At 40.7% G+C, this 23,787-nt stretch overlaps 1 protein-coding gene across 2 annotated transcripts; it reads left to right on the forward strand.

The window, feature by feature from the left end:
• The first annotated feature begins 14,942 nt into the window (after positions 1-14,942).
• HMGB1 (high mobility group box 1) lies at positions 14,943-20,777 on the forward strand. 2 transcript variants are annotated; one of them, XM_037037129.1, is made up of 5 exons: positions 14,943-15,102; positions 16,932-17,095; positions 17,299-17,444; positions 17,980-18,154; positions 19,127-20,224. In XM_037037129.1, the coding sequence occupies exons 2-5, from the start codon at positions 16,946-16,948 to the stop codon at positions 19,301-19,303; spliced, it is 648 nt and encodes a 215-aa protein (XP_036893024.1). In that variant the 5' UTR covers positions 14,943-15,102; positions 16,932-16,945; the 3' UTR covers positions 19,304-20,224. The 2 variants fall into 2 exon arrangements, with proteins under 2 accessions (XP_036893024.1, XP_036893025.1); XM_037037130.1 differs by lacking the exon at positions 14,943-15,102 and adding an exon at positions 16,080-16,160 and having other exon boundaries at positions 19,127-20,777.
• The last annotated feature ends 3,010 nt before the right edge of the window (positions 20,778-23,787 follow it).

The raw sequence follows: 23,787 nt of genomic DNA on the forward strand, positions 1-23,787 counted from the left end.
AGACAGAAAACTGTACTTGAACAATAATTAAATTTTTAAGGAAAGAAAGAAAGATTGTCCAAAGTCATTAGGACAGGGGCCAGCCTTCAAAGAATTGAACCACATGAAGTTACCAATATCACTGATTTTGACCAACAAACATGATAACATGACCATATGTTTTGCTCCATGCACCTAAAGTCAGCACACTAGAATGTGATGAAATCTGTGGAGGGAAGGGAATTCTAGACATAATGTATTAAAACTGAATATCAATAATATGATAGGTGTGGGCAGAAAATCAATCAAACATAACCTTAATGAATAAAGTTTGGAAAGGTGTAAAAGGACAGGCTGGATTTTAGCAGCAGAGGTGGGGGAAGGACACTACAACCAGTAGAAACAATGTGACCAGAAGCTCCACGGTAGGATAGTACAAGGTTCAGCTTGATTGGAGATTAGGAGAACAGTGGGGAGGGAAAGCAAGAGAGAAATTTTGCCTTATCAGAGAAGGCTCTGAAGGTCAGGTAAGGATATCATAATTAATTTTGAAGAAAATACTATAAGTACATGGGAAGCTTTCAAGCAATAGACTTTGGTGCATTAGGAAAATATTAATACCACTTTTTAAAGTAATCTTAAATAAACAGCCAACATCAGTTGATCATTTACAATGTTAGAATCAATTTACATACTAGGCTCGGCTCTGTTATGAGCTACTTTAAACTCACAGCTCCCCTTTAAAAAGGATATTACATGTTTTACAGAAGCAGCTGAGGCTCAGTGAAGTTAACTCACTTTGCCTAAGGTGACACAACCAGCTAGTGCCAGGCCCAGGATTTTAACCTATGGGTGTCTGTTTCCAAAGCCTCCATTCTAAACCACAATCTAAACCAAAATAATAAATACCACCATTAAGTTGACAATAGAAATGGAAAAAGTAAAATAAAATTATTCAAAAGTAGTGTGATATAGATGTTGTAAAATTCAGTGTGAGAGAAAAGCAAGAAGGGGGATCAGACCCCTAGAACTGAAGCCAGTTTCAGAAATTGGCAAAGAAAGAAATTAGGTGGGGTTGCAGACTGGTACAACCATTATGGAAAACAGTATGGAATTTTCTAAGAAAACTAAAAATGGATCTGCCTTTTGACCCAGCAATTCCACTGTTGGGAATATATCCTAAGAACCCTGAAACACCAATCCAAAAGAACCTATGCACCCCAATGTTCACAGCAGCACAACTTACAATAGCCAAGAGTTGGAAGCAACCTAGGTGCCCATCAGTAAATGAATGGATCAAAAAACTATGGTACATTTACACAATGGAATTCTATGCAGCAGAAAGAAAGAAGGAGCTCCTACCCTTTGCAACAGCATGGATGGAACTGGAAAGCATTATGCTGAGTGAAATAAGCCAGGCAATGAAAGACAAATACCATATGATCTCACCTTTAACAGGAAGCTAAACAACAAAGCAAACAAGCAAGCAAAATACAACCAAAGACACTGAAATAGAGAACAGGGGGACAGTGACCAGAGGGGAGAGGGGAGGGAATTTCAGGGGAAATAGGGAAAGGATTCACAGGAACTAGTATAAAGGACACATGGACAAGAACTAAGGGGGGTAGAAATGGGAGGGAGGTGGGGAGCACTGGGGGAGTGGGCTGGGATGGCAGTAAAAGACAGAAAACTGTACTTGAACAATAATTAAATAAAAAATATTTTAAAAAAGAAACTAGAGAGAGGTGTGGTTTAGAGAGCAGACTGGTGAGCATGAGAAACTGGTAAGTGTTGGGGTCAAAGACAGAGCCTAAGTCTGCAGGGGAAACTTAGAGAGTCATTTACATAGAGATAGAGGTTAAAACTACACAGTGAGGTGATCCCTGAGGTCTCTAAAAGAGCTGAGAAGCAAAGAATATGATTCAGGACCAAATTATGGGAAAAAAAGGAATAGCCATTAAAGAAGACACATCAATAGAGATGATAGGTAAAAGTTTTCAAGTAGACAACTACTGATTCTGCTTCGTGTTATCAAAGCAGTCACCTTAGAGATGCCGTGGTGACTTTAGGGCTAGAGTAAATATGCATGATCTTTATAGATGTTGTATGTTTCCTTATAGGGGAGAGTTTCTAAAGTAAGGAAATCTGAATTTTTTTAAATGATCTGAATATTTGAGTCTTTTATCAGCAAAATTTCTTCTCTTAATATATTGAAATTTTAATATAAATTTGTACACTTGAATTTTATGCAATTATATTAACCAATGTCACCTCAAAATTCAATTTTTAAAAAGTACAAGAGAAATATTTGTCAAGGCCTGTAGCTACACCAAACAAAAAATTGGAGGTTTTTGTTTCTAATTATAGAACTAATATGAATGGATTCTACAAAATTGAGGAAATGTTATAGAATATAAGGTAAAAGCTATTACCTTTCACCAGAAATGAAAGGTAATACTTTAGTATATTCTTCCAGTTTTTTTAAATTATATTTTATTGATTATGCTATTACAGTTGTCCCAATCTTTCCTCCATGGCCCCACCACCCAGCACCCCCCATTCTCTCAGGTCATCCCTACACCATTCTTTAAGTCCATGGGTTATATGTATAAGATATTTGGCTACTCCATTTTCTGTACTGTACTTTACATTCCCATGGCTATTTTGTGACCACATATTCGTACTTCTTAGTCCCCTCACCTCTTCACTCATTTCTCCCACATGCCCCTCCCATCTGGCAACCATCAAAATGCTCTCTACACCCATGATTCTGTCTCTTATTCTTATTTGCATAGTTTGTTCTTTGGGTTCAGTTATTGACAGGTATGTATTTATTGCCATTTTATTGTTCATAATTTTTATCTTCTTTTTCTTAAATAAGTCCCTTTAACATTTCATATAATGTTGGTTTGATGGTGACAAACTCTAGTTTTTTCTTGTCTGGGAAGCTCTTTATCTGCCCTTTGATTCTAAATGATGGCTTAGAGCAGTCTTGGCTGTAGGTCCTGTTTTTCATGGCTTTGGATATTTGCCAGTCCTTTCTAGCCTGAAAAATTTCTTTTGAGAAATCAGCTGACAGTCTTTGGGAACTCCCCTGTAGGTAACTAACTGCTTTTCTCTTGCTGCTTTTAAGATTAATTCTTTATCTTTAACCATTGGCATTTTAATTATGATATGTCTTGGAGTGGGCCTCTCTGCATTCATCTTGTTTGGGACTCTCTGTGCTTTCTGCACTTGCATGTCTATTTCCTTCACCAAATTAGGAAAGTTTTCTTTCATTATTTTTTTCAAATAGATTCCCAGTTTCTTGTTCTGTCTCTTTTTCTTCTGGCACCCCTATAATGTGAATGTTGGAATTCTGGAAGTTGTCCCAGAGGCTGCTTATACTACTCTCATTTTTTTGGATTCTTTTTTTTTCTTGTTCCAATTAGTTGTTTTTTGTTTCCTTATGTCCCAAGTCATTGATCTGATTCTTGGCTTTAACCACTCTACTGTTCTTTCCCTCCCTGTAAATTGTTCTTTATTTCAATTAGTGAATGCTTAATTTTTGACTGGATCTTTTTTATGTTGTTGAGGTCCTCACTAAATTCCTTGAGTATCCTTATAACCAGTGTGTTGAACTCTGCATCTGATAGATTGTTTATCTTCATTTTGTTTAGCTATTTTTCTGGAGTTTTGATCTGTTCTTTCATCTGGGCCATGTTTCCTTGTCTCCTCATTTTGGCAGCCTCCCTGTGTTTGTGTCTATGTATTAGGTAGGGCTATTATGACTCTCTGTCTTGGTAGCATGGCCTAATGTAGTAGGTGTCCTGTAGGGTCCAGTGGTACAACCTCCCCTAACACCCAAGCTGGGTACTGGAGCTACACCCTCCCCTTGTAGTTGAGTCTTGATTGCTGTTTGCAAGTCATTGGGAGGGATTGAACTAGGCCAGTCAGCTGCAAGGATGGCTGTGACCGCTGACCACCAACAGAGGGTGGAGGATAAGCTGTGCAGGGGCAAAGTATTGGTACTCTGACATGGTCTGTAGTTATCCACTGGGTGTGCAGGCTCTGGGATTTCCTAGGTGGAATAAACAAACATCAGCCCCAAACCATGTTCTGCTCAGGGCCACCCTGCATGAGCTATAAAGCAATCAGAGGTGGCTGCTACTTGTGCTGGGATTAGAGATTCCCAGGCAAAGCCAAACTATGAATCTAGGCTGACTGCTGCTAGTGCTGGGTCTGGGGTCACTTAACAAGAGGTATGGGGACTGAGGGCCTACTGAGGCCAGCTGTTGCTTGTTTAAGTGAATTTAGGAAGTTGTGAAGTATGAAACAAGACCAGTCATTCATATGGAAAAGTCATGGTTAACAGTTCAGATGGTACTGTAAGTTGGGTGGGATGGAGTGTCATGGGATTTTATGAGGCAGGGAAAACAGTGCTAGGCAGGGTAGTGGAGTTGCAAATATAGCACCTGCCTGCCTACTCTGTGGCTCTATGGGGGGATGGCTCAGATACAGGTGATGGCTTCTGCCCACCTTTCTGCCAGAGGGAAAACTGCCCCCCAGCTCTTGCCTTGATGTCAGACACTTCAGTTCCTTGCTGTATGCCACGAATGCCTTTCAAGCTGCTACCCCAGTGCTGGAGCTCAGAGAGAGTAAATCTGAGTAAGTCCGTGTATGGGTTCTTTAAGGGGAACTGCTTGGGACTCCAATAGTTTCTCCACTGAGCCAATCCCTGCCGGTTTTTGCAGCCAGAAGTTATGGGGACCTATCTTCCTGGCACTGGGACCCTGGGAGGCTTGGGCTGGGTGGATATGGTTTCTTTAATTTCATAGTTGTCAGACCTCCATTCAACTATGAATCTGATGAATCTCGGTGTCAGTTGTTCAACATTTTAGTTGTAATTTTGATGTGGTTGTGTGGGGAGGCAAGCCATATTTTCCTATGCTGTCATTTTGACTGGAAGTTTCTAGTCATTTTGGAATTTATATACACTTTTTTTTCAAACCAAAGAATCCTTCTGAAATGGTTTTTGTCACAATAAGATATTATAAATATTTTTACATGACATTAAATGTATGCATAACAATATTATGACATAATATTCAAATTCATAATAATTTGATAGTGGAATAATAGTAATCCATCATCAGGATGGACCAAAATTTATTTAACCAAGGCCCTTTCATTGGACATCTAGGTTGTTTCCACATTGTAAATAATGCTGCAATTGATACTCAAATATTTATGCTCTTTAATTATTTCTGATCATTATTTTCTAAATATGTCCTAGAAGCAAAGTCACTGGTCAAATGTCATGAATGTTTCTAAGACAGAGTTCATTTCTGAATATACACATTAAGTATCAATGTGTATATTGGTTAAATATACATTTAAGTATCAATGGCTGGTAGTACTTATGTTAAAATATACTAAATAGTGCTATGTCCTTCCTACTTCTATATTTCTTACTTTGGAAGTAAAAAGGTAACCTTAGATAGAACGAGGATCAACAGCAAACTTTCAGACTTCTGGCCAAGATGGAGGCATAGGTGGAAACACTGTGCCCCCTCCCACAACTAAATTTAAAGACAGCAAAGTTTTAGAAACAAAAACACAGCCAAAACAGTGAAAACTGAACTGTATGGAAGTCCGACAACAATGAACCACTCAGCCAGACTGGTAAGAGGGGCAGAATCAGCAGCGGAGCTGGGTTGGGCTGGAAAGATCGTTCGGTCTGACTGACCCAGGAGCGGAGGCGGAGGTGGTTGGTGGATCCCAGGCATGGGGTGGCGACAGGCAGACCCACCGAGGGCATAGGACCGCTGGCTGACTGCAGTCACACATTCGCGTGCAGACAAACCAAGTGAAGAAGCGAACAGTGAGACACACTGCTCAGGCTACGGTCCCAACTACAGGAATTAGAGCCTGAAAGAACCAACTGGAAAGACTTTCGGGGTGGAGGTGCCAGGAGAGGCTCCCAGGCTCATAGAGAGTTCGTTAGAGAGACCCACAGGATCCTGGAGAGTACACGGGCCCACACACCCGGAAACCAGCACCAGAGGGACCCAATTTGCTTGTGGGAGGCTGCAGAAGGGGCCAAAATCCGAGAGAAAGGGGAGCGGAGCAAAGCACCATTTTTTTTCCCTCTCTGACCTCGCCCCCACATACAGCATCACAACCCAGAGACTGGGTCGCCAGGCCCTGGTGAACACCTAAGGCTCCGTCTCTCATACATAACAGGTGCAAACAGAGTAAACATTATGACTCAAGAACAGCTCAAAGCCCCAGAGCCTATAATTCTAAGTGACCAAGAAATAGCCAGCCTTTCAGATGCACAGTTCAAAATACTGGTGATCAGGATGCTCACAGAATTGGTTGATTTTAGCTCACAGAATTGGTTGATTTTAGCCACAAATTAGAGGAACATATGAAGGCTAAACTAATTGAAATGAAGGGAAATGCACAGGAAACCAATAGTGATGGAAAGGAAACTGTGACTCAAATCCAGGGAGTGGACCAGAAGGAAGAAAGAAACAACCAAACAGAAAAGAAGAAAGAAACAAGAATTCAAAAAAATGAGGAGAGGCTTAGGAACCTCCAAGACATCTTTAAACGTTCCAGCATCTGAATTATAGGGGTACCAGAAGGAGAAGAGGAACTGCCACGAGTGGAAAACTTATTTGAACAAATAATAAAGGAGAACTTCCCCAATCTGGCAAAGGAAATAGACTTCCTGGAAATCCAGGATGCTCAGAGAGTCCCAAAGAAGTTGGACCTGAGAAGGAACACACCAAAGCACGTCATAATTACATTAGCCAAGATTAAAATGAAGGAGAGAATTCTAGAAGCAGCAAGAGATAAGGGGACAGTCACCTACAAAGGAGTGCCCATCAGACTGTCAGCGGATTTCTCAAAAGAGACTTTACAGGCAAGAAGGGGCTGGAAAGAAGTATTCCAAGTCATGAAATCCAAAGACCTACAGCCAAGATTGCTCTATCCAGCAAAGCTTTCATTTAGAATGGAAGGGCAGATAAAGTGCTTCTCAGATAAGGTCAAATTCAAGGAGTTCATCATCACCCAGCCCTTATTCTATGAAATGTTAAAGGGACTTATCTAAGAAAAAGAAGATGAAAAATATGAACAGTGAAAGGACAGCAAACTCACAGTTATTAACAACCACACCTAAAACAAAAGCAAACTAAGAGGATAGCTAGATCAGAAGCGGAATCATAGAAACGGAGATCACAGGGAGGGTTAGCAACAGGGGAGTGGGAGTAGGAGAAGGGGGGAGAAGGTACAGAGAATAAGTGGCACAGATGGTAGGTAGAAAATAGACAGGGAGGAGGGCAGGAATACTATGGGAAATACAGAATGTAAAGAACTTGAGACACACGGACATGAATGAACGGGGGGATGGTGGGGGAGGGGTGTGCAGGGTGGAGGGGAGTGAAGGGGGGAATGGGACAACTGTAATGGCATAATCAATAAAATATATTTTTTAAAAAACAGCAACCTTTCAGAAAAAGCCTACAAGTGTTTTTATGGACAACAGATATGCATTGGCAGTACCCTTCTATTTAGTCCCGCTAGCCATTGTTCTTTTAAACAAAAAGGCCTGGAACCTTGGGAGAGGAGGCAGTCTTCCCAACAGGTCTACCTCCCCACTGATGAATCTGAGGTGGGGAGCTCACCAGGTGAGGAAGATACTTACTAAGTCAGCTAGAATTTCTTTCCTAGGCCTCAGGATTTACAGGTACCTTCTTTGCATTTCCTGGGTCTCTGGCCTGGAATGCCTGGTTTCTTCTGAGGTTTCCATGGCAGAGGTGGCACTCTTCTTTCCTGTCTCCAGAGTCTTTCTCTGGGACAGTCCCACAGTCTTGGCACCACTCTTGTTGGGTGTGCTGGGGAGCTCTGGCTGTGGGTTCTAGGTGTGGGGCACCTCTCCTGACATGTTCCTCTCTTCAGTCCTGTACGATCAGCCTGCAGCACTGGAACTTGTCAGTTAGGGTGGATGTCACCCTTGATGGTAAATGGGGCTTATTTATTATGGTTCCAATGCGATGTTTTGCTCTTAGCAGGGCCTGGTGGGTTTGGAGGTAAATTTATGATTTTAAGGAAAAACAAAATCAGATGCCATCACAATAATGGTAGATGTTGTTTCATGAAACATTTTTCAAATTTTCTGTCTGCCACATGTATAGGTCTTATTCTAAAACCTTGAAAGCAAGGCTGTAAACTCGTGTCAGGACTCCCTTGAGAATATGAGGTATGCTTAGGTGGGAAATGTGATGTGTTCATTTTATATTAGTGAGGCTGGTAAGTGGAAGGCCATGTGGCTTAGTGGAGAAAACTTTAGCTTAGGAGTCAGAACCAAGTCAATATTGTTGCTCTCTAACTGTGTGACCTTGGTCAACTTCACTGATGTTACCAAGCCTCCTTAACATTATTTGTAAAAGAGAAATAAGTATCCTAGCCAGTAGGGTCACTTTGAGAATTAAATAAAATAATCTATGGAAAGTGTTCAGCACATAAGAGACACATAATAAATAACAGTTATTATCTAGCCTTTTGTCTGGACCATAAGACATCTTATGCAGCATAGCTATATTCTCTATTCCTCATCAAGAGTATGTCACCAAAATGGTCTGTTTTTCATTGGAGGGACCCCTCTAGTTCAGTTTGCCACTCTATTCATGTGTGATAATAAGTGATTTCTGTGAAAGGAATCTCTGATGACAAAAAATTCACAATCACAGGTCGTAGTCATGAAATACCAAGGACCCAACTCTGAAGTTGGGCGTGTGACATGAGTAAGTCAGGTGGAATGATTAGGGAATGGTGGGGACTGCAGCAAACTGTAGAACACATACCCACTTTGAGGAAGGCAGCCCCTTGTCACTCCACCAGGTTGTGACCCTGCCAAAATGTGGATCCAAGCTTATTAGGTCTGACTTTTCCAACTTTCAAAAACATAATGTTGGCCACATGAAACATCTGCGTGTCAGATAAAGCCAGAGGCCTGCCAGTTAGCACCATCTGATCTTACCCTACAAGGCTCAGCAGATTTACTGCAGTCAACCCAGGTTCTCAAGAAAAACCTCACAAGGTACCCTTGAAAAGCATTCTTCTAATATTTGTTTTTGAAGTTTCTATTTATTTATTTATTTTTAGAGAGAGGGGAAGGGAGGGGGAGAAATATTGATGTGTAAGAGAAATATCATTTGGTCAATTCTCATATACCTCCCGACCAGGGACAAAACCTGCAACCTAGGCATGTGCCCTGACCAGGACTTGAACCAGCGACCTTTTGCTTTGTAGGACAATGCCCAAACAACTGAGCCACATGAGTCAGGGCTTTCTTAAGACATTTTAAGCACAGAATATGTAACCCCAATAATAGATGAAATGTCCACCTAATGAAGAGAAAGGTCCATTTTCACATGGTATTAAACACCATAGCCTACAAGAAGGTATTGGGCACAACTGGCAGGTAGGTTGTATGCTGTTGTACCTTTCTGTTTGATTAATCAAAACCACTCATAAAACATTTATAAAACAGCTTTATTGAGATATAATTCACACACATACAAATTCAGTGATTTTTGGTATTTTATAGGGTTATAGAACCAGTACTATAATCTTAAAACATTTTTGTACTCCTAAAAGAAGCTCCATGCCCATTAGCTGTCATTGTCCCTCCCCTTTATCCTCAACTCCTGGCTACTACTAATCTACTTTCTATACTTCACATATATTTCTATTCTGGACATTTTATATTGATGGAGCCATACAATATATGATCTTTTGTGGCTGGATTCTTATATACTTAGCATACTGTTTTCAAGGTTCAACCATGTTGTAGCATGAATCTATGCTTCACTCCTCTCTTGGTTGAATGATATTCAATCATATAAATAGACCATATATTATTTATCCACTCATTCGCTGGTGGACATTTGGTTTTATTCCACTTTTTGATTATTACAGATAATGCTGCTATGAACACTCATGTACAAGTTTGTGTGGGCATATTTTTGTTTCTCTTGGGTTTATATCTAGCAGTGGAGTTGCTGGGTAATTAATATGGAACTCTATGTTTGACTTTGGAAGAACTGTCAGACTGTTTTCTAAAGTGGTTATACCATTTTACATTCCCACCAGCAGTATCTGATGGTCCCAATTTCTCCACATTCTCACCCACACTTGCCATTATGTCTTCTTGATTGTAACCAATCTCATAGGTATGTTAAGATATTTATTTTTAAGGTTTATGGAACTTTTAATAGGGCAGCTGAATTTAGTATGTTATGTGGTTCTTGACATCAAGACTTAAAATAGTGATCTTTTCTGAATATAGATCATCATTTTATAAAATCTTTTACTAAGGAGTATCCCCTTTTCATGTGTATCATTCTTTGACTAACCAGAGAACAGGCATCTAATATATAAAAAAGGAAAAAAGAAAAATTATATTTCTTCCTTATTCACCAGTAAAATATTCCAATTCTGGAGAAATTATTGGTGTAAAATAATTTCTGTACCATTTTTCATTGAGGCTTCCGCCATCAATGCTGCCCACAGCTGAAGTCCCTGATTTCTCCACCTGCAAACCACATTTGGACAGAAACCTCAGGCTCAGTCAGAAGTACTTAAGCTGCTCGGAACAAGGTTCCCCTTCTCTACACACTGACAAATAGAACACTGCCTCTCTGCCCTCTGCCTCTGGTGCCTGTCCATTCGGTTCTGTAACACCCTTGCAAGTTAGATAGGTATCATAGCCCTCAGAGTTGGAGAAACCAAGCACAGTTTGGCGGGGTTGGAACTCAACTGTCCTGTTTTGTAGTGCAGAGTTCACAAACCTTTGCTCTTTTCTTTTTCTGAATTCCTCTGTCCTTTATTTTCAGCATCCTAAAAACAAAAGTTTTAAGTATGGTTGTCCTCATCAGACATTTTGGTTTACTCTTCCTATCTTTTTCAGAAACTGGCCCTTTTTGAGAAGGAGAAATAAGAGACTTCACAAAGATGGACTTTAGGATTGATTGCAATGGGAAGAATCAATATCCCTTAGCCAAAGATAAGTCTCAGTGGTTTTTTTGTTTTTTTTTACATTAGAGTTAAATTTCAAAGGCCTGTTGGAAGCAACCTTTGGGCAGACATTCTGGTAGTCTCTGTGATAAATTCTTATTTGGCTTGCTATAGTTCAGTGTATCCAACAAGGAATAACCTCGGCCTTGTTGGGAACTGGTAACTACTAAAAATTTCTGTGTTTGTCTATATTTGAGATCCTCTGAGGCCCCCAATTCTGTCTTTCTCTTTTTAAGTTATAAGAATGAGGTGCAATTGGTATCTATCTTCATTGTGGTATCCTAACATTTACTTATTGTTATTCTATTTTCTTACCTTCTGATTTACAGACCCCAATGCTTATCTCTGAAGATGGAAGAGGAAGATTAAAGCAATAATTTTCAATAAGTACTCTTTCAACTATTAATTCATTTATTCAATAGACTTTATTTAATGCCTGCTATAGGCCGTGCACCCTGCTAGGTGCTTGGGAAACAAAGATAAGACAGGGTCCATGCTTATAAGGGGTGGAGTGCAGTGGGACAAACAGATACATAACTGGATAATTACAATTGTGAGCACAGTAATTAACACAGAGAATATTATAGTATCAAAGAAGGGAGACAATTCACCTACCCCAGAGAGGATAAAAGGCAGGCTTTAAGAAGGATATAAGCTGGACTAATGAAGATCTATAATTCATTTGGCTAACTTGGCATGGGAGAGAGTGTTCAGGCTTTCTGAATTAGACAACTCTGTACTTTGATATAAAACCCCCAATAACTCTAAAGTAAAGTATATGCCAGATTTGTGGCTAATGATCCATTTTGAAAAAGGAGTCTAATATAATAAATAAGTAAACATCAAATTTACAGGAGTAAAGCTAGAAGTTGCTGGGATTTTTTTAAGTTTCTTTCCTTTCTATGTTCCTCCCTGCCTGTATGAGTGGAAAAACAAATATGAAAAATGTGTGCCCGTCAGGAAGGTTTTTATATTCTTCTCTCTGGCATGGTCTCTGTTACATTTGGTAATAAACAAAGGCACCATCACTAGACTGGATGAAAATTAGTGCTGCTTGAGGCCAGAGTGTATTTATTTTTATTTGTTTTAAATTTGTTTTAGATTTTTGTTTATTCACTTCTGGAGAGAGGGAAAGGGAGAAAGAGAAACATTGATGTGTGAGAGAAACACCTACTGGTTGCCCCTCGCACACCCCCGACTGGGGACCTGGCCCATAACCCAGGCATGTTCCCTGACTGGGAATCAAACCAGCAACCTTTGAATTTGCAGGCCAGCACTCAACCTACTCAGCCGCACCAATTCTGAGGCCAGAATTTAAAAAGGAAAAAGCTTAATTGGTTTTGCAACTACTGCTGTCATGTAAAAGTGTGAGGAAAAATTCAATGTTAACAGCATTTGAGGTTTTCTAAGTCATGGGTTTGAAGGGATCTGCATAACAATTTTAAATCTTTGAAAAAAAGTTTAGTCTTTCTAACAACACTCTGATCATTTCATGGAGAAGAGATTTGGGAGAATTGAAGCACAAGAGGTTAAAAAAACCTTGCCTAAGATCATACTGGTTAGTAGCAGAGCTGGGGTTTGAACCCAGGTCTGTTTAAATCCAGTGTTTATTACTCGTCATACTATCCAGCTGAAATAGATATCTGTGTGAGTCTGTTGCTGTCCTGTTGTTACCCTGGCAGTAAGAGGTAAGCTATTGTAGACAATTAGTGAAGTGTGTGCTTGGGCCACTGTAAATCCAATATAATGTGAAAATAACAACATAAAAGTTAACTTTAGATGTTTACTTTTTACACTGAGTGTGCCTTATACTATTTTATATATTCTTCAATATTATACACTTTTTCATGTGCATGTGTTGTGCATTATCTGTTCATCAAGACTATAATCCCTGATTCTAATCATGTATTTTAAAAAAGGAATAAACATTAAAATCATAGGTCAGGAACCCTGGCTGGTGTAGCTCAGTGGATTGAGCACGGGCCCGCGAACTGCACGATCGTGGTTCGATTCCCAGTCAGGGCACATGCCTGGGTTGCAGGCCAGTTCCCAGCAGGGGACTCACGAGAGGCAACCATACACTGATGTTTCTCTCCTTCTCTCCTTCCCTTTCCCTCTAGAAATAAATAAATAAAATATTTTAAAAATAAAATAAAATCATAGGTCAGGAAAAGTTAATCAAGCTGATTCTCAAACACCTTAAGAAATTAGAGCAAATACATTAGGTTATGGATGCTTAGAATGGATATAAAAATAAAAAATCATAATAAAGTGATTAACTTTGCTGTATTAAAGTGATTTTCAACCCATGTGCAGCAAGAATTTTTAAAACATGCAATACCTGAGTATTTAGTCAGGGGCACTGACCTCTTTTCCCATAGATTGTCAAATTTTTAAAAATGGCATCGGCCGACACAACAGATAGCTGTCTGGTGTGAATGAATCATAATTACACCAATTTTTGCCTGATCAGCAAAAAATATATTTTTTTAGTGTGTCCCAGAATTTTAGTAATTAGTTTATGCATGCTGTGAGATGAAAAAGGTTGAAATTTCCTGAACTGTTACATCAGGGGGAACTGGCTGGTGGATTTTAAAATGTATAATCATAGCATTAGAGTGTGAAAAAGGGGAAGTCTGTTATAACTGAATGGGGCGTGGTCTGCTCAGGCTAAGGAGGACTAGATAATGGTTTCATAAAGCACTGATATTTGTGTATGGTCTTCAGACGGCTGATATAGCTATCACATTTTCTTTACAGACATAACATAATAAATGCATCTATAACTACCAGCCAGCTTGGTAAACTAGAGAAAGCACAGCCTGTGGATTTGGGTGTACGAACTCTGTGCCTCCATCTAGACCTCTAGGTAACCGTATCTCTACAGCTCCTGTAATCCTAGAGCAAGTACATGGATGCACTAAGTGGTGTGATGGGAGGGAGAGATAGCATCACAAGGATTCGTTTGATTATAACAGTAATCCACACCAAGTCAAATAAAATAGCCAAACAGTTAAAAAAGTGGTCCCTAATGAATTTGCTAATTCTAGCAAGCCCTCGCAAACATTTCCTGCCGGAGTGCCCCATATCAAAATGAAATAGCTGTGCTTTAATTACATGGAATAATTATTCGATTTCCAGGAAGTTAAAACAGTGCTTTGTATTTAAATAAAAAGTTCTAGACACGCTGTGAAACTCGATCAAACCAACAAAAAGGGTGAAACCAAATGCCTGTGCTGTGAGTCAAGATTTCAGCTGCTCAGTAAGCCTGACTTTACGGTTTACGAGCCCAGAAAAAGGGGCATTTTAAAACCAGCCAACCGGATCATGTCACTTTCTTACAGGAAAAGCCCTGCTTTTGCAGAGATCTAGTGTAATGTAGCCACGTGGTGTTGCGGGGCCCCAATCTTGCTGCCTTCACCCCTGTGCACTGGCAGGAGCCCCACTTTTCAGGGGACGCTGCCTCAGACTGTCGCTCTCACTTTCGAAGGTCTGCTAAAATTCTGGGGTCCCTTATCTCAACCGCTTTACGAGTAAGTTTGGGGTAGGGGGGGGGAGGCCTGTGGGTGTCTGTTTTGCCTGAGGAGTTGGAGACTCTTGTGGAAAAGTCAGGCCTGCGCCGCTCCGGCGGCCGCTCCGGCGTGGGGCCGGCTCGGGTTAGACACATGCACACACACCATAGAGCTCGCTTTCCCGTAGCAGCTGCTGCCTCTGCCTCTGCCTCTCCCGCCTCAGCCTCTTTGCCCGGCTTCCACACACATTCAGATTTGCGCGCTGTTTCAATCCTTGATGACGTGTCTCAGGAGACAGCCAATAGCCAGCGGGCTCTGGTCAGGACAATGGGAAGAAGCGGACCAATGAGCGGGCTCGGTGAGTTGGCGGTAGCCAATAGGAGGTGCGCTGGCTGGAGAGTAATGTTACAGAGCGGAGAGAGTGAGGAGGCTGCGTCTGGCTCCCGCTCTCACAGCCATTGCAGTACATTGAGCTCCATAGAGACAGCGCCGGGGCAAGTGCGAGCCGGACGGGCACTGGGCGACTCTGTGCTCGCTGAGGGTGAGTCCGGGGCAGCGCCGCGGTGGGGAGGGCGCCTCCGGCAGCGCCCGGCACGCGCGGCGGCGGGATCCGGCGGCCGGGAGCGGCGGGTCGGGATCTACACAAAGGCGGATGAGGGGGGACGGGGGGGAACTGCGCACGGAGCGAGCCTGGGGCGCCGAGCCTTGCCCCGCGCCGGACCCCGGCCCCGGTCACCAAGCTCCGCAGCCCCGCGCCCGTGCCGCCCACCCGCCGGCGTCCGCGCTGACTGGCGCAAAAAAATTTTTTTTATTAAAAACATTTTTAACGTGTTTTCAGCCCCCGGGCCGAGCGTTCGGACGGCCGCCGTGCGCGGGGGACGGTGGGGCCACGGCGGGAGGGCGGGCGGCGGCGCCTCCTTGGGCTGCATTGGCCGCCGCAGAGCCGGGCGCGGGCGGGCGGCGCGGTGGGCCCGGCGGCCTGCGCCCGGGCGGCGGCGCGGCGGCGGGGGGAGCGGCGCCCTGCGCCCGCCGGAACATGGCTGACTCGCCCGGCGGTGCCGGCGGGGAGAAAACAAGGCGGCGGGCGGGCGGGGGAGCGGGACGCGCAGTTCCGAGGCAACTTTTTTTCTCGCTCCGCTTCCAGCCCCGCGTTCCCCGTACGGGGGTGGCGGGCGCGCGGGCCGCGGAGGGAGACGGGCGCGGCGGCGGCTGCGGGCGGGAGCGGGCGGGGGAGGGGAGGGTCCGGCCGCGCGCCCCCCGCCCCTCCCCCCGGCCGCAATGGCCGAGCGTGCGCCAGAGCGCGCCGCGCACCCCGCCCGCGCTCGCACTCACACACTCACACACATACACACACAAAGGGAAGGAGCCATGTTAGCGCTCGCCCTCGCGGCGGCGCAGGCGGGGAAGACGCGCAGCGGCCATTCCGTGCGCGCTGGGCCGGCGGCCGCGGGCGGAGCCAGCCCCCATTTCGAGCGGGGCTTCTCCCTCAGCGATCCCGACAAAATGGGGGCGGCGGGCGCACGTGGCGGCCCTGGTCCCACGCCTGCCTTCCCCGCGCTGCCCGCTGCCCCCGGACTCCTGGGGCTAAGTGGCGAGAAGGTGCGAGGAGTCCCCGACGCTGGGAGCCCGCCCCGCAGGGCGCCCCAACTTTCACGGATTAAAAAAAAACACTCCGATGGGGGGGGGCAACCCGAGCTACAGGCAGGAGTGGCTTTTGTCCCTCATCCTTGTTTACGAGGAGAAACTTCAGACCGGACGTGTTGAGTCAGAACTGAAATACATCTCTGGGCCAAACCGATGGGAGAGAAGCTGCCTTGCAGTGTGGTGGCAGCGGCACGGATAACGCTGCCACCCCAGCCTGGGTCTGAGCGTGGCAACTTTCTTGCCCGCCCTTCTCCCAGCAAAGTTTATGTCAAGCGAGTGTTTTTCAAGTAATCACTAAACATTAGTGGTTCAGGCCCATTATTGCGAAGGGCCTATTTACTACTTGGGCTTTTACCTATTTATTACTTGGGCCGTTCAAATTTACAAGTCTGCAACAGTAGTTTTCTAACAGTTGGTTTTGTTGATTTAAAATGGTTTTGAACACATAAGGGAAATTTAAAGAACCTCTTAGGTATTTTGAACAGACTACACAAGTATACCATTGTGCCTACGCTTTTTTGAAAGCACAGTGAAGGACCGTTTCCTGCTTGGCATTGCTGCTTCTAGAAATTTGCTATTACCATTTTTTGGTTTGGTATTATGGGAGGTTGATGTCACTCCTGTATTAAATGGCCAGTACATTAGTTTTTTTACCCTCTCCAAGAAGTAAAAGTGCTCTTAAATGCCATAGTTTCATTGCTAACATCAAAAATTTATGTTTTTTAGAAAAGTAATTAAACATGGGCAAAGGAGATCCTAAGAAGCCGAGAGGCAAAATGTCATCATATGCTTTCTTCGTGCAAACTTGCCGGGAGGAGCACAAGAAGAAGCACCCAGATGCTTCAGTCAACTTCTCAGAGTTTTCTAAGAAGTGCTCAGAGAGGTGGAAGGTAAGAGGTCTTAAAACATACCAAAAGAGTTCCACTCCTAATTAGGATTTTTAAAAGTTTATGCGCCATTTGCGTAATGTGGGGTGGTAATGTTAGAACAGGCTACTCAATAACGGGACACTTGTTTTATTCATTTTAATATTTTTGAGGACAGTTTATTGAAGATTTTATTTCACTAACGTTGACAAATGATTCTTTTGTAGACCATGTCTGCTAAAGAGAAAGGAAAATTTGAAGACATGGCAAAGGCGGACAAGGCCCGTTATGAAAGAGAAATGAAAACTTATATTCCTCCTAAAGGGGAAACAAAAAAGAAGTTCAAGGATCCCAATGCACCCAAGAGGCCTCCGTAAGTATCTTGTCGTTTTTTTTTTTTTTCCAAGGAGTGTTTTGCAGTAGAATCAAATTCAGCAAGCCACCTTGTGGGTTTGGAGTGTATAATCTAAGTTTCTTAGCTAATAGTGGGTCACATTGGTATATTTAAGTATTATAAGTAAAATTCCTGTGGGGTGGGAGTTTATCCAGAATGTTTGAATTTGACATTTGCTTCCTTGACCCATTATATTTCTAAATAATTTTGAGTCTTTTCTCAAGAAATATTTGTCTGACATACAAATCTGAGTAATTTGTAGAATGTCTTGTTGGAGATGTTTAACATTAATAATGTCTGTTCAGTTAGTGTCGTGAGTTATGTAATTATAAAACAATTTAGTTTATGAAAGATAATTAGCATATTGTAATTATACTATTTTTATATATTTATAAAAATTATATATTTACACCTTATCCAATGCATGCTGGAAATTATAGGCAGTTTTTGTATAGCAATACAATGCACACTTGATAATAAATTTAAAATTCTAAAATGAAATTCCTCTTTGTAGTTCGGCCTTTTTCTTGTTTTGTTCTGAATATCGCCCAAAAATCAAAGGAGAGCATCCCGGCCTATCCATTGGTGATGTTGCAAAGAAGCTGGGAGAGATGTGGAATAACACTGCTGCAGATGACAAGCAGCCTTATGAAAAGAAGGCTGCTAAGCTGAAGGAGAAATACGAAAAGGTAAGAATTACGGATTTGCTTGATGTGATGATGATGAAAGGGTATGCCAGATGTTAGGTAATTGTATCTAATACCACATTTTAATATTTTATTTTCTTAGGGATTTTTAGAAGTTTGATAAGTGATACAGTTTTTTAATATTAACTACATTTAGTATGTCAGTGGCTATAGTCTTAAGTCTTTTTCCATCTTTCAAATTACATAGAATATTAAGTTTGGTAATTTTTTTACTCTATGTAATTTGACTTGGGCAGAGGCCATACATTTAGGCTGGGTTTGTTAATTCCTCGATATCTATAAATCTATAAAAACATTGGTAGTTACTTTGAATCAGATGATTAGTTATTTTAAATGGTCAGGCAATACAAAATTAGTCTGGAGAAAATAATATGGCTTGTGTTCTTCATAAACATAGCTTGAAATGTTTATGCTCTCTCCCCCTAGATAAGCCAAAAAAAACTCAATTTTAAGTTAAAAAGTTAATGTCTATAATAAGTCGATACGAAGAAAAATGTATAACCTATACTATGAATTGAGATTTAAAAAGTTAAATTTTAGCTTAGTTACTATTTTTTAAGACAAAATTTCTTACTGTGGATTAGTATCTGACAATATAAACCTGTAGAATGCTTTTTTGCATTCAGAAGGTGGCAGTGTCTACCCTTTAATCAGTCTCTACCTTCTAGTTACAATAAACAAGATAGGATGTGGTGTGTAATTTCATGTAAGTGAAGCATAACACAACAAATGTTAGACCATGCCATTCAATGAGCTATGGATTATTGACAGTCATTTCAGTATTTTTTTATGCATTTTTCAAAGTCCTGGTTAATCATGGAGCTGGTGTGAACCTTCAGATAAATGTATTTTTATATAACTGGGCTTGGTTAAGTTTTGGCATGTTAACTTATTTTTCCCCTTACTTAACTGTATTGTCTTTCCTACCAATTTCTCCTGCCCTTATTTTGGAAGGATATTGCTGCATACAGAGCTAAAGGAAAGCCTGATGCTGCAAAAAAGGGAGTTGTCAAAGCTGAAAAAAGCAAGAAAAAGAAGGAGGAGGAAGAAGATGAAGAGGATGAGGAGGATGAGGAGGAAGAAGAAGACGAAGAAGATGAAGATGAAGAAGAAGATGATGATGATGAATAAGTTGGTTCTAGCGCAGTTTTTTTCTTGTCTATAAAGCATTTAACCCCCCTGTACACAACTCACTCCTTTTAAAGAAAAAAAATTGAAATGTAAGGCTGTGTAAGATTTGTTTTTAAACTGTACAGTGTCTTTTTTTGTATAGTTAACACACTACCGAATGTGTCTTTAGATAGCCCTGTCCTGGTGGTATTTTCAATAGCCACTAACCTTGCCTGGTACAGTATGGGGGTTGTAAATTGGCATGGAAGTTTAAAGCAGGTTCTTGTTGGTGCACAGCACAAATTAGTTATATATGGGGATGGTAGTTTTTTTCATCTTCAGTTGTCTCTGATGCAGCTTATACAAAATAATTGTTGTTCTGTTAACTGAATACCACTCTGTAATTGCAAAAAAAAAAAGTTGCAGCTGTTTTGTTGACATTCTGAATGCTTCTAAGTAAATACAATTTTTTTTATTAGTATTGTTGTCCTTTTCATAGGTCTGAAATTTTTCTTCTTGAGGGGAAGCTAGTCTTGCTTTTGCCCATTTTGGATCATGGTTTATTAGTGTTTTTCTTTTCATATAATTAGCTGATAAAAAGCTTTTGTCTACACACCCTGCATACTCATGATGAGGGTAGTAAGAGCTGAATTGAGACAGTTTTCATCCATAAGTGAAACTCTAAAATTGTGATCAGTTGATACTGAATTTCACATAGCCCAGTTACATTTACAAAGTGAAAAGTAACCAACCACTCTACTCGCAGCATGGGATTAGAATCAAACATTTTGGAAGTCCTTGAAAGAGTAGTAGAAAAGTATGTTCTAATCTTTACATGAGGACTACATTTTTAAACTCCCATTACCATGTAATGGCATTATATTTGCAGTTCCTACATTAAAGAAGACCTGAGAATGTATCCCCAAAAGCGTGCGTTTAAAATACAAGACTGCCATATGAAGTTTTTTTTTGTTGACATTAATTCTGGCAAAACCTCTGGGGGAAAAAAATGCTGGCTGTAAATGTCTTATATTTAAATATGGATGGCTTAGGAAACAAGATTCCATTAAAGAAATTTTTAATTAATTGGGCCAAAAATTGTATGCTACATTTAAAGTCAGGTGTATTTTCCAAATTATTTGCCCCTTTATAAGCCAAATAGATAATGAGGGAAGAGGACACTTAACCTTTGTATCACAGTATGAATTTATTTGAACTTGGTTTTTCTTTATAAAACTCAAAACTCATTAGGGTCATATGTTTATCCACTTAGCCATTTAGGAAATGATTTGGCAGTTTGCAGTTTTTGACATTACAGTGCCAGTGTTTTAAAATAGCATTCTTGTAATTTTACACGCTTTTGTGATAGAGTGCTGTTTTGTTATAATTTGACGTGGACCTTTCCATTTGCATTTGTTTTTGTAATTTCAGGAGGAATACTGAACATCTGAGTCCTGGATGATACTAATAAACTAATAATTGCAGAGGTTTTAAATATTAGTTACATGGCTTTCACTTAAGATTTTAAGATTTTGTTATGTACATATCATGTTTTTGATAACAGCAACACCATTTAAATAAGGGCTGGCTTTTAAAATACTCTGCTTATAAATAGATTAATTAATGGGCTGATAAAAAGGTTTTTGTTATATATTCCAAGTGGTCTCAGCAGATATTAAATGTAAATGAAAAACTAATTTTTTAGAATGTCGGGTTAAACCAGATAATTTTTTAAAGCAAGGCACATATTAAGTAAAAAGTGATTACAAATATTAACAGTTTTCTAAGCCAAATGAGAACCTCAACAGATGCTGAAATTGTGTCCAAATTTATCAAATTTTTAGTCAAAAGGAGCAAGTATCATTTCTTGATTTATATGGAAATTTTTGGTGAGGCTATAGAACCACATTTAAAGTATCAGTTGTTAGCAATGATGATCCCTTTAAAAGTGAATTCAAGGAAACTAGCAGGTTAATAATGGAAACTAGCGTTTTGAGAATCTGAACAAGTCTCTGGGCTAACTGACTTCAGATCCTAACTGGAAAAAATGGATGAAAACATTCAATCTGAAAGCCATTCTGCTCAGTGTTTTGACAGACCCCTGGAATGTAGGGGGCAATTTAGATCATTTAGTGTAAAAGTACAAATGATGTTTTTTAGAGTTACTACATAGGAACTTAATGGTTAGAAATAGTTTCAGCACTATGGTGCATAAAGATAAAGGTAATCTTAGCATCAAGGAAAGATTAAAAGGTACAGATTTGGTAGTTGCATTCTTAAAAGTTGGTATACTGATTGAAACTTAACATCCAGTTGCCTAATTTTCTTGTACAAAGGTTGAGAGCTATGGCTGGGTAGTTGTGATCAAGGTGTTAGTATTTGCCCTATCTTTTTTGTGTGTGTGTGTGAAATTTAAAAAACCTTTTGAGTCCTGTGCATCACCAGGGTAAAAATTCAGTGATGTTAAGTGTGTGATCAGGAGCCATTTGACAAATATTTCACTGCCCAGGGAATTAGAAGTACTGCTCAGACATCAGTGTAGTATTTGCCTATACTGAAAACTACAGTCAAGAGATGGGTTTTTTTTGTTTTTTGTTTTTTAAATGAAAATCACGGCCAGCTGCTTTGGCATCATGCAATCTATGATGAAAGCGCAAGTCTAAGTCAGCTTGGTACAACACACCTGAAAGGTCCTGAAGTAGGTTTTTTTCAGAATCAGCCAGGTACCTTTTCCTTATGCTGCATATTTGCATAAATCCAAATATATTTTGGGTCTTGGAATTAACTTGATTATGAACCACTGGTTAGTAAGTTATTAGGCTGTTTTACTAATAGTGATTGTGGTAAGTTATTTAAAATTTTCATATTTGTGCTTTGCCCTTTACAGACGGCTTTGAGATTTTTTTTAAAAATTCATGAAAGCCAGAAAAAAATTTGTATATCTATGCAACATAAGATGCAAGCTGGGCTTTTTGTCCTCTTCTAAGCAAAGATGTGAACAGCAGTGCTAACACTTGCCATAACTTTGGAAATTCCCTGGATCTGAGCCAAGTTGCTCCCTGGAGTAATAAGAGAAAGTATAGCTCTAAGACTGCTGTAATTTAATGATACACCACAGCACAAATACCACACAACACAGAATGACATGAGCATAACAAGCCACAATCCAGAATATACAACACCCATTTTCCAGTGGGTTTCAATCTGAAGTGTATCTGCCAGGAAGAATGTGATCTCATCCCTTTAGGCATGTCCGTTGATTGGAACCTATATAATTGAATTTATTGGTTGCCCACCAAAAAAAACAGAAGTAGTAATACAAGATCTGGGATAATGAGGGATTTTGATAGGCCTATAGGTGACCACATGAAGAATGGTAGGTGAAGGTTGGTGTGGAGACTGAAAGCCTTGTAAATTACAAAGTATTTTCATTTTCACATATAAGTGACTTTCCATAGTACGAAGCCCATAAATTGATCATTCCTTTACTAATGGTCATTCACATTTCATTCACCACCCCAAGTATAAAAGTATAATATACTTTTTTTCTATTTCTAACAATACTGCAGTGAACTATGTACATGTCTCTTAGGCACTCTTAGGCACAGGTAGGTCTATTTTTTTTTTTAAGATTGTATTTATCTTTAGAGGGAAAGGGAAGGAGAGAGGGAGAGAATAATCAATATATGGTTACCTCTTGTGCATCCCCTGCTGGGAACTGGCCTGCAACCCAGGCATGTGCCCTGACTGGGAATTGAACTGTGGTTGTTGGGTTCGCAGTCCTGCGCTCAATCCACTGAGCTACACCAGCCAGGGTAGGCACATGTAGGTCTTTAGATACCTCAGAATAGAATTGCTGAGTCAAAAGATTTGTGCATTAACAACGTGGCAGACTGACAGATTGGCCCCCCAAAAGGGTATACTTTAAAACATTTTAGTAATGATTTCTTAAATGATAATTCAAGATTGTTACTGGCTATATTTGGCTCCATGAAATAACCATTTTTAAAAGATAAATTAAAATACTGAAATACTGTCATTTGTTAAGAGACACCTAAACACAAGAAGACAGAATCAGAACTGAAAGACCTTGTGTTGGCTGTTAATTATTTAAACTACTGAACAAATTATTTCTCCAAAAAGTTAACTATATTAACTAAATAAGTAACTTGTTGTGTGAGAATGAGGAATTTCCCATTTGACATCCTCCATCCTAAACAGGAGCATCAGTAGTTTTACCTTTTCCTAGCAGAGACTGTCAACCTACAAACAACAGATTTGGAAAAGCAGTAACTTTTGGCTACAGAGTGTACTCAAGGACTGTGTGGACAAGATTCTGGGCACTAGGAGATAATTGGTTGCTTGGGAAAGTGAATGGACACTGAAGACTTGCCTTAAATGGGATAAAGAGGATGCCTGCTTCACCTCCCGGGGTTGGTAATTTAGGGTACTGGACTCATGCCAATGCATTTATAAACTCTTAAAGTGGAATTAAACTTCATTCC

This window comes from Sturnira hondurensis, unplaced genomic scaffold, assembly GCF_014824575.4.
Source record: "Sturnira hondurensis isolate 20B ecotype Veracruz unplaced genomic scaffold, ASM1482457v3 Scaffold0022910, whole genome shotgun sequence".
Lineage (NCBI taxonomy): Eukaryota > Metazoa > Chordata > Mammalia > Chiroptera > Phyllostomidae > Sturnira > Sturnira hondurensis.